The 10,999-nt window shown below is 45.4% G+C and overlaps 2 protein-coding genes across 2 annotated transcripts; one reads left to right on the forward strand and one right to left on the reverse strand.

Annotated features, from left to right (window-relative positions):
* Positions 1-514: 514 nt before the first annotated feature.
* LOC133892524 (uncharacterized) lies at positions 515-7,569 on the forward strand. The gene is made up of 3 exons (XM_062333363.1): positions 515-953; positions 6,157-6,308; positions 7,075-7,569. Exons 1-3 carry the CDS (start codon positions 756-758, stop codon positions 7,211-7,213), a joined length of 489 nt encoding a protein of 162 aa, XP_062189347.1. The 5' UTR covers positions 515-755; the 3' UTR covers positions 7,214-7,569.
* A 360-nt stretch (positions 7,570-7,929) lies between these two features.
* On the reverse strand, positions 7,930-9,191 carry LOC133893268 (uncharacterized). Its single transcript, XM_062334256.1, has one exon. It carries the CDS (start codon positions 9,167-9,169, stop codon positions 7,970-7,972), a length of 1,200 nt encoding a protein of 399 aa, XP_062190240.1. The 5' UTR covers positions 9,170-9,191; the 3' UTR covers positions 7,930-7,969.
* Positions 9,192-10,999: the final 1,808 nt, after the last annotated feature.

Raw genomic sequence — 10,999 nt, forward strand, 5'->3', positions numbered from 1 at the left:
GAAAATAAAGAAAATCTTCATAATGACTTCGGTTAGTGATAGTTGGCATATGTTGGAGGGGAAAGGGCAAAATCAAAATCAATATTGGCTCCAAGGGGCTGTTTGGTTTTTGCCCGAACAGGCTAAGTCAAAATTTGGTCAGAGGCTAAATTAGAGCTCAAATTTTGGTTGTTAAAATGACATTTGGTTTGAGACAAAATCAAAATTTAGCCGGTCAAATTTTTTAGCAGACGATTGGCCACTAAGATTTGCCTAAAAACATTATATAGAAGAAATTTGACCGATCAAATGTTTTCGAAGCATGACTAAATTTTTATCTCAAATCAAATTGAGGCTAAAATTTCAAAGTATGACCAAATTTTTTGATTTAGCTCCCTTTAGCCAATAACTAAACAGCCCCCAGATCTTTAAACCACTTTTTTAAGTTTGACCCCTGTTTGCACGTGATGTGGCCCTAAAGCAGCCATGTTGGCTCGTAGAACAATTCAGAAGAGTTGAGATATTCCTCATTGGATCACACAGCGGTATCACGAGCGAGCAGCTCAGCACCACTCCGCGGTCCGCACCCAATCCAACCAAAATCAGACGCCAACGCCACTGCACCACCGCATTGTTCGCTCACATCCTACGCACGCACGCACGCGGCACGGCACGGCACGCCACCGCCTGATCCACCCGTGCACCCACCGGCCACCGCAAAACCCCCAAGATCCGACGAAACCTGCCGCCGTCCGTTGACCAGGCCGTGGAGAAAGATGGTGCGTAGGGGGTCGTCGTACTACGTGGAGGCGGCGCCGCCGGTGGACGTGAACAAGAACACAGAGTGGTTCATGTACCCGGGCGTCTGGACCACCTACATCCTGCTCCTCTTCTTCGCCTGGCTCCTCGTCCTCTCCTTCTCCGGGTGCTCCCCGGGGGCCGCCTGGACCGTCGTCAGCCTCGCGCACTTCGCCGTACGTTCTCGCCCACTTTTCCCCTCTCCTCTCTCTTCTTGGCCTTCCTTGCGCAGGGGGTTTAGTTACGGGCCCTTGCTTGGCGATCAAATCTTGATTTGGGGTGCTCTCTGTTCCATGTTCCACTGAATTTGGTGGCCGTTTCGTCGCTTTATTTCTCAAATTGGGTTGCTTCCATCTTCCGTACCTGCGGATTCTTTCTTGAACTCATAAGTTAGCTCATCCAATGTCGATCTGCTCAATTTGGGAACTCTTCCGTCTCTCCAGCTGTCCCTGGCCGTTCAAGCTCGGGCTGGACTGTTTGATCCCGGCGGGTCAAATATTTGAGCATATTTTTGCTCTGCATGTACGTGCTTAGCGAAAGGGTTAATGTTCTTCGAATCTTGTATATGCCATGCCGGGAAGGTGGAATCTGTGCAGGATTTGGCTGAGACGGCTTCTGCAGTTTAATTATTCCCCCAGTCTATGCCCATGTATTCTTACGCACAAAGCAATGTCATAGAAGATGCTTTTTCACTAGATTTTACAAGCTGAAAGATTAGTACGTAGTATATAAACGCTGCGCCAACTCATGATTTGCATGAAAAATAATTTTTGAAGCTGAGGTAGAAATGCACATTGGAAGATAATATTTGTGAAATTGTGCTACCTAGGTTTTAGATAAAGTTCAAGGAGTAGTAAGTTTGAGATTACACATAGGTAAAATATTAGTTTGATAACACACAGCGAGTACTGATTTAGATAAAGTTCAGGGAGTAGCAAGCTTGAGATTACACATAGGTAAAATATAAGTTTGATAACACACAACGAGTAGTATTTTGATTACAAAAAGAACTATGGCTACGTTGTAGATGGTTCAAGTATTTCTCTGATGATTGGTAGTATTCAGTCTCTCAGGAGCCTTCTTTTGGCGGAACTTTTATCTTTGTGAGTAGCAAATGTACTGTATAAGAAAAAAAAAGAAACAAATGGCAAGAATATCATTAAGTATATATGGGGGTATTGCATGTAAAATCTGTTTAGAGTTTATGGTTACCTTGGTGTAGTTTCAGAATCTGATGAAACTGGATCTTCTGGATGGCCTATTCTTTTGCTTGGTGCACTTGTGTTTATTGGAGACTTGTAATTGAGAAAAACATAGAGAGGAATATTGATGCTTATTGGATTATCAAGAATCTATGCAAATGTCTGTGCTGTTAGGGAAGGAACTTACTGGTGCCATTGTTGCTAAACGTCCAGGTGAAGGCAAAGGTGTTTTAGCATTGTTTTCTTGCTCTGTAGTCTCCTGTAGTACAATGATTGTATTAATAATTTTGGCTTTTATGTTACTTGATGTTTGGTATTTTTTTTGAGATGAAGATATGATGTTAAAGAATAAGTTATGGAACAGTGCTTATGTAAATCTGTTTACTGGTAATTTAGATGTAAATATTTTGTTTAAAAACGTTGAAACATAGTGATAAAGGAGTTAGTTTTTGATAAGAAGATAAAAAAAACCTCTGCAGTTAGTTTTGTGTTTAGATGGTAATGCATAGTAAAAGAGTAGTAAGTTTACCTTGTCCTTGTGTCTAGTTGTTACATCAGAAGATGAGCATGGTAAATTCGTTGTGATATCTTGGATATGAGTGCTTTGATGCTCATGTGGCTCTGTACAGTTGAATATTTCATTGGTGATTTTTTTTTGTTTTCAAAACTTAAGCTAATGAGGAGAATTACATTGTGGGTTATAGTCATGTACCTGAAGGTGCAGAGTATATAGGTGGAGGAATGACGATAGGATCACTCATAGCAACAATGCTTTTTACTTGGAATGATATATTATCTCTTTGCATGGATGAGAATGGAACACTGATTCTTAAGGTATATTTATGATTATATAGACGTGTAATTCTGAGGGGATTGAGCCATTGTTTGCTTATGATATCGCTGCTAGGTGAAGTGCAGTGATTCTTGTGAGTTCTTCACCAATGTTTCCAAAGAAAAGGATCTCAATGGTAGGTGCATTGTCTTGCATGATATTATCTGGGTTTGCTGTAATGATCGTGATCCGATACCTGTTGATTAATGTAGAAAGTATTGTTGTGACTAAAAATAATATACGTGCGTAAAGTGTATTATAGACATTTGTTAAAGAAAACATACATAGGTTCAGCGTTGTTTCCAGAGCATTTGGGACATCTGTATGCATCTCCTTCTGGGAATACTCTTTTTCTGCATGATGTACATCCTAAATACCACCATGGCTGATTCGGTGAAAGCATTTTGAATACAACGTCGAGCTGATATATGTTACCCTGTTTGTTGAATGGACAATAATGTTTCATAATTTTGAATATGCATAATTATGTGAAAAATGGTTATGTACTAAACGAAAATTGAAAATGTTTAAGTGCATACATAAATCTGATGTGGATCGGTTATTTTCGCTAATAACTGACGTCATTATAATATCTAGAGCTGTTAGGTTTGAACCAGACCATGCTACTTGATGAGGGAGTCGTGCAAATCTGTATAAGATTTTGAAGATTAGTTAACAATTTGTGTTTTTTTAGAGAAATATAATCTGAAGGCATTAGAAATAGCTAGGGTCAATGTAGGCGTACTTGTTTTGTAAAATTATTTCTTCTGGGATTACAGGGTTGATATGGTATTGACATGTGGCACTGCCCTGTATCTATAATTGTCCTGGCAATCAAATACACTATTCAGCTGAGTGACCTTATATATATATTGAAGATCAAAGGAATGTTAGGAGCAATTATTATTATTTTAGTCAGAAATCAAAGAACTGCATATTTAGGTGTAACACAGAATAAAGGAAATCTGAAGATTGTTGATTTACCTTCACGTGATTTGGCAGTGATGCCAAGAAGCAACAATATAATTGGTTTTTCTTTACTTTGTTTAATGATTTGTTCAACTGGGAATTCAGCTGCTTGACGATTCCAAAGGACAACTTCAACTGATTCTCTGTATTGCATTGAAATAAGTAGATGAAAGAGAAAGAGCAAAGACTACAAATTCATACAACTTCATAGAAAATCACTTTAGTGGAAACAAGCAGGTTCTCTACAGATGTCGTGCTAAAAATACATGTTCATATGCATGGGGAATATTGCCATATCTAAATAATATGAGTGTACAGGAAAGCAACATTTTTTTTAGGTTGTAATGTTCTGAAGAGTGTCGTATAAACGTAATGACGACAAATTTTAGACAAAGGTAATATGCTTTAAAAATGAGTAAACTGTATCATTTATGAGAGGTACACATTAGGAGGGAAAATTTTGAAAATGATAAAAACAGATAAAAGAACTCAGGAGACAACAATTTATGGTTCGAGTACAGTAAATGGGTAGATCCCTGATCCTATGTCTGAAGAGCATATGACTATTCCCGTGAGCTTAATCTTGCTGAGCTTCAGATCAGCACTGCCAATGTGGAGTGAATATTTTAATTGTAGACACCTTCCTCGGTATGATGCTATGATATAAGTTAAGGGAAAACTGTTCACTACAAATTCATACAGCTTTATAGAAAATCACTTCAGTGGAAACCAAGCAGTTTCTCTACAGATGTGGTGCTAAAAATACATGTTCATATACATGGGGAATGTTGCCATATCTAAGTAATATGAGTATACAGGAAAGCAGCAATTTTATTTTATTTTTTAGGTTGTAATGTTCTGAAGAGTGTCATATAAACGTAATGAGGATCAGGAATGTACTATTTTTTTTAGGTTGTAATGTTCTGAAGAGTGTCATATAAACGTAATGAGGATCAGGAATGTACTATTAAAAATCAGGAAGCTTAAGCATTCATTAGTGTTAGTTAACATTAACCCAAGAGCCTTTTTTTTAAATAAAATGATTCAACATAACATCATCATCGTTGACAGGGATACTCGAGGAGGAATTATGTGAATGATAAAACATAATACCAAAAAAAAAGGGAGCAGCGATTAATGTTTCAAGTAGATCAGATGAAGTACTTGAATATGAGGGATGAAGCACTTGATATCTGAGGGATGAAGCAACACAATAGCTTCTTTCTTTTTGGTTTGTCCTGTTGGAAGCACAGAGGGGAAGCTCTACCTTAAATCGATCGATGGAGAAGAGCAGCTTGGAGAGGTGGCTTTCGCGGGGCGGATTGGCGGGGTTCGCTGGTAGAGGCGGAGCTTGGTTAGGACAGCTTTGCGGGATAAAGCGTCCGAGGGGTCCGGTGGATGGTTGGCGGGGCTCACTGGGAGAGGCGGAGGTTGGTGAGGATCAATGTTGCAGGAGGAGGCGTCCGAGGGGTCCGGCGGCTCGCAGGTGGCGGCGGAAAGGAGGGAGAGCTTGGCGGGGCTCCCTACGAGAGGCGGACGCTGGTGAGGGTAGCGTCCGAGGGGTTCTGGGGGGGTTCGTCGGTGGCGGCGGAGAGGGGAGAGAATGGGTATGGGAGTGCACGGAGGCAAGGATGTGGGAGCCGGGGAGTGTATGTGACCGGGGGTTTCGTTGGTTGGGAAGGTTCGGCCTCGAGGACACGTGGCACGCATTGAAGTCGGTGTTCGGATCCAATGGGAAGGAATGCGCGAACAGTAGCTACAGTATCCTAGGGGCCTGGGAGGCCGGCGATTCTTGGCTCGATAATATATGTTATAGATTCCCCACTTACTGTGTGTTGGAAATGGCTCTGCACAGAAGTCAAAACAAGCATGCCATCCTTGACCGAGACCATTTCTTAGTTTATGCAGAATCTGTTGCGATCCGAGCATTGGCCCTTCAAAAGTCAATCTATGTATACGGTCAAAAACAGCCAGTTGATGGACTTTGCTCTGGAAAAAAAGTTCACATTGTCAAGCGCTTGACTTATGTAATGTGCTGTAACTGAAATATGGACTTGCAGATGTCTTGGTGGCCTGAAATATGCACTTTGTAGATTATGGGTTGGCTGTTGTCATATTGGGATTAAGACAGCGTGTGCCTTGCTGGGCCAGGCATGTGTTAGAACAAATGTCTTTTCACTTGGAGGGATTTCATACCATCAGCAATTCGTACTGTTATTAGCCCAATTTGATGGCATATGGTCATGTTTTAGATCTTTCCAATATCTTTTGCTTTTTTCTTAAGTAAATGCATGAGCCTTGTTTTGGTAGACAGATTGAAGTAAAAGAATTTGAATTTGATGTTCAGTTAACCCACTAGAAATGTTCTATTTTCAGATCACCTACCACTTCTTCCACTGGAAGAAAGGAACTCCATTTGCGGCTGATGACCAAGGCATCTACAACAGATTGACATGGTGGGAGCAAATTGACAATGGCCAGCAGCTTACTCGGAACAGAAAGTTTTTAACCGTGGTACCTGTGGTGCTGTAAGTTCCATCTCATTCTACTGGATTTTACATTGCAAAAATTACTTTACAGACTTGGAAACGAAGCTTTCGCTAATCACTATCATATTGATTAGCATTGCTAGTACAATCATATTGCATTTTGGTGCCTAACAAATCAGTACTTTTTGGGTGGGAATATTATTCATTTGCAAAAGCATATATCTGCATGTCCATCAGACTATCTTTCAAACTTGGTTGTGCATTAGTCTAGTTATCCCAATGGAAAGTCTGACACATAAGAGAATGGACAGAACATGCAAGAACATAGTTATTCTCATGCCACCTTTTTTGGAGAGGAAAAAAAATCTGGGAAATGATCCTAATGTATGCATTATATATTATTAAATTGGAGAACAAAAAGAGTGTATATAGAAGAAGAAAAATAGAAGTGTCTAAATTCTAAAACACTTCAGCTAAGTTATCCAGTCAACCCTGAGTGTTAGGGAGTTTGGTTGCACTTGCTTTCTGCATTGTTACTTTGTTAGTTATAAATTAAGTTAAAATAGTTGCCATGATCAAGCATCTCATGAGAAGAAGGAAATTGATTTTTTTCTAGGTTAGTCGCTTTTTGGTCCTCCTATGTTCCTTTGGTGTGATCATGTTAATTATTCAATTCCTTTCCTAGTATTAATATATTAGTTACACTTTCGACTAATTTATGATGCTTGGCTTGTAGTCAATTTTGATGATTTTTTGTGTGGCATTGATACCATCATGTTTTTGAAACCAATTTGATTTCTTCCAGGTATCTGATTGCATCACACTTGACTGACTACAAGCAGCCAATGCTTTTCCTAAACACGGTGGCAGTTCTGGTGCTGGTTGTAGCCAAGCTACCAAACATGCACAAGGTCCGCATATTTGGAATCAATGCAGACATCTGAGGCCCACTGCGAGAATGACGCTGATGCTCGCTTCAAACCTCTGCAAGAGCGACATGGAACCAGCGGATGTTTGCAAACACAACATAGTGTGTCACCTGTAATATCTGTATAGGTGTAGAAAGAACTGTAAATGTCACTAGCATACAAGGTTTGCCTGCAGATTGCTGTGTGTTTGTTGTTGCAGCTTCCGTTAGAGTTCACTGGAAGTGTAGTCTGTAACTACAATAAACACGCCAGTATGTGGATGAGAAAAGTGTGTAGCAAATGTTCTTTGGTGTCTGGTAGAATGAAACCCAGAAATTACTGGAAGATCATCTTTGTGTGACACACACAAAGTGACTTTAATTTCTGCAAGAGTTTTGGTTTTCACCCAGTAAAATTGCTAAGATGGTATGAATTGTTTCTGATCTGAATGAGACAATGGCCCACGTCACTTGATTCCTTTGTTAGGAAACAAACATTTAGAAGCAAGTCCCTTGATCAGCAGTAGGCAGATAGTCATCCTTTGTGACGCTGCAAACTGCACCCAGATAATAGTACACCGTTGTAGGCACTCATTACAAAGTTTGATTTTTTTCACAAATTCATGTTAACATACAAAGCCAAACCGGCGTAATTACATCATATTCAGTCGTAGCTTGTACCTAAGCTCTCTAGACTAAACCTGTGAACATGCATGTATGTTGCACTTATCAATCAATCATCTATACGTTGCATCTCCGACGTTTGATCTCGGGCGACGATCGCGCGCGCCGGTTATCTGGAGCTCGCCGTTGGCGGCTGTGCGGCGTAAGGATCCGTCCAGGATTTGTCCTCGGCGGCAGCCTCCTCCCACCTCCTGTTGAATATCTGCATCTCCTTGAAGGACCGCCACCTCACCGCGGCCCGTCCTGCCGACGGCGTCGCCTTGTCTCTATCGCCGAGCATGGGGACGCCGCGGTGTAGCACGTACTCGCTGTCGACGACGCCGACGTTGCGCGTGCGGTCGCCCTGCGCGCAGTATCCGAGCATGTAGTCGAGCCCCCAGCCGTGGATGAGGTCGTTCTGCGCCATGTGCCACGCGCACCGCCACGCCGCCCGCGAGAACACGGGCACCATCACCTCTACCCACCCCGCGCACGGCGGCCCCGTGCTGTCGCCGTCGCACCGCGTCCCCAGCACGCGGCGGTGCACGCCGTCCTCCGTCGGCGCCAGCGCGCGCGCCGTGATGGCGTGGTGGATCTCCGAGCGGCGGTCGAGCGCCGGCTGCGACACCTCGAGGCCCTCCCTCCTCACGACGTCGAGGTACCTGACGGGGTCGAAGGCGTCGACCTCGATGTCCTCGTCCCACAGGAACACGTACTCGTACTCTGCCACTACGTCCGGGTGCAGGAACCGCTTGGCGAACCACCACTTGGTCTGCCCCCGCGCCGCCACGTGCACCGCGCGGCCGGACCATTCGAGGTCCCCCCACTGCTCCACTGCGCCGTCGTAGTGGAACAGCATCACGGCGAAGTCGGTGGCGGGGAACTTGGACACGAGCCTGTCGACGACTGCCTTGTTCTTGATTCCCACAGGGATCGCCAGGATGCTCTTTGACTTTGGCGCCGGCGTGGCTTCCTGCTGCTTCTTCCGGTGCTCGGGGTCCCCGCCCAGCGACGTTTCCATCTCCAGGTTGGTCGTTTCATGGACGATGCCTCTAGGCAACGGCTCACTGCCTGACGGCAGGCGTTGGTTCGTGCAGCCGTTGTTGCTGGGTTCTTTCGCCGGCTCCTCCTCGACGCGCAGTATTTTACGCGGTCGCGGCATGGTCGCCTGATCGTTTACAAGGACGCCCCGTATCGACGTGTTGTCCTTGTGATGAAGCGTCACAATTGCGCCGGCGACGAAGAGCAGCATGAGGACGATGAGCACCGCCGCCGGTGCGATGCTGCGCAGGGCGAAGTGCTTAGCGTTGGACGCTGTGGCTGAGCCCATGGCTGCAGGATCGGAAGGGAGGTTGCTGGCTTGCTGCTGCTGCTTCGGTTTGTTGTGGCATTGGATGATGGGTGGTTCGTTATTATAGGCCGTGGAGCCGACGACGACTCGGCACTCGGTTACCGAGTGCCACTCGAACTTGGTTACGGCAGGAATCCGAGTTCGGAACGGATCAGGGATCCGAGTTCGGATTGTAGAACGCGTTTGGAAATCTGGTCCGAAATCTGTAACACTGGCCACCGCCATGCAACGCTCGGAACGCGGTCCCTGCCTACTGTTCGTTCGTGAAAAGCGATTGGAAAGTGAAAAGCAGCATGCCCACTGCTAAATACTTTAAGTTTACGAAAATACTATTAAGGTGGCCGGCATAAATTTGCGCGGGCTAGAGTTAATATAGCTATGATGTAATTAAAAATCATCTCAAAACCTTTATATAACGTATGCCGACCCATGCCTTCATCGGTGTCCCTTGTCATCGTGATAGGTCGTGGTTTTGTTGTCTATGCCTTGTCTCTCCATCTATCTAACGGCGCCACGACATCATGCTGGGTAGCAACAACTCTTTTTGTCTACTTCTCAAATTCCCTAACGAATTGCGTCAAATGTAGCTTCTTGCTAGCCACATGTAGCGACCATGAGGTACACGGCATAAGCCTGGCTCCCGTGTCCCATCCGGCCGGTCTGTATGGCTCTCGTAAGTGATCCTTGTCACTCCCAGCGGTCACAACTTCACCATCTCTAGTTTGCGCCTTGCCTCATCAACTGCCTATCGTCATGGCCTCCAGTGACACATGTATCCTCTCCTACATCCAACATCTCCCTTACTGATCTGCTCCCATGTTCTGCTCTACCGATGCATGGCTCTTCAGTGTACCATGTAGGGCTGAGGCTCGGCCCGTAGAAGCTATGTGAACTGTAGGCTTAGCTAGGCTCTATTTGGTTTATGAACCGAGCTAAAATGCTGGTTTGGCTTGGCTCGTTTGCTGGCTCGAGCTGGCTCGCGAGGGCTCATGAGCCTACCAGACTTGTTGGGAGCAGGGACGACATCCTCGACGGCGCCCCGGAGCCTGGGGATGCGGCGGCGGGGGATGCGGGGATGCAACTGGTGGAGCTGAGGAATATGATGGATGACCTGGAAACCACTGGGGACGAGGTGGTACCGACAGTGTTCATCTGCCTGGTCTCGCTAGAGCCCATGGTGGATCTAGTAACGCTGTGCACGGGGCAGACGTACAAGCGGGCCAACATCTCCGGGTGTCTGGCGCTGGGCCACTGGACCTGCCCTGACCTCAATGTGAGTGCTTTGGGACGACGCGCTCACCCCCAATGCCATGCTTCGCCAGCTCAGCGCTGTTTGGTTCTCCCGTTGCTACACCCGATTCCAGAAACGCTATGCCGACTTCCATGGTGTGTTGTCAAACTTGTCCATGGTCTCCGGGGTACGGCGGTCCCCAAAGGATAGCCCCTCAAGGGCTAGGCTGGAGGTACGGGAGCCCTCGCCTTCCCCGTGGTAGGGGAGATCAAGACGGAGTCCTTCCAGGAGGACCGACGCTCATCCATCATGTTCGAGAAGTTCAGTTTCTCCCAGTCCGGCGCAGTCTAGATCATCATCTCCGGTGCCATGGTATCTTCCCTCATCGCGTGGGCTGACCCTAAGCAGCTAGGATTTTTCCTCCTCTCTAATAAGTTCCTCGTCTACTCCATCTACGAGCTCCGGTGCTGGAGGCCCAAAGCTGGAGTGCTGGACAGCTGGGCCAGGCCAGGGGTGCACGGGTTTGGTCTGGTTCACGAACTAGCTCGGGCTTTCCTCAATTAAAAAATGAGCCAGTA

The sequence above is a fragment of the Phragmites australis genome, chromosome 15 (genome assembly GCF_958298935.1).
Source record: "Phragmites australis chromosome 15, lpPhrAust1.1, whole genome shotgun sequence".
Taxonomy (NCBI): Eukaryota; Viridiplantae; Streptophyta; class Magnoliopsida; order Poales; family Poaceae; genus Phragmites; species Phragmites australis.

Coding starts and splice junctions, on each gene's coding strand:
- LOC133892524 (XM_062333363.1), top strand. CDS start 756: ATGGTGCGTAGGGGGTCGTCGTACTACGTGGAGGCGGCGCCGCCGGTG. Junction 954..6,156: donor TCAGCCTCGCGCACTTCGCC/GTACGTTCTCGC, acceptor TTCTATTTTCAG/ATCACCTACCACTTCTTCCA. Junction 6,309..7,074: donor ACCGTGGTACCTGTGGTGCT/GTAAGTTCCATC, acceptor GATTTCTTCCAG/GTATCTGATTGCATCACACT.
- LOC133893268 (XM_062334256.1), bottom strand. CDS start 9,169: ATGGGCTCAGCCACAGCGTCCAACGCTAAGCACTTCGCCCTGCGCAGC.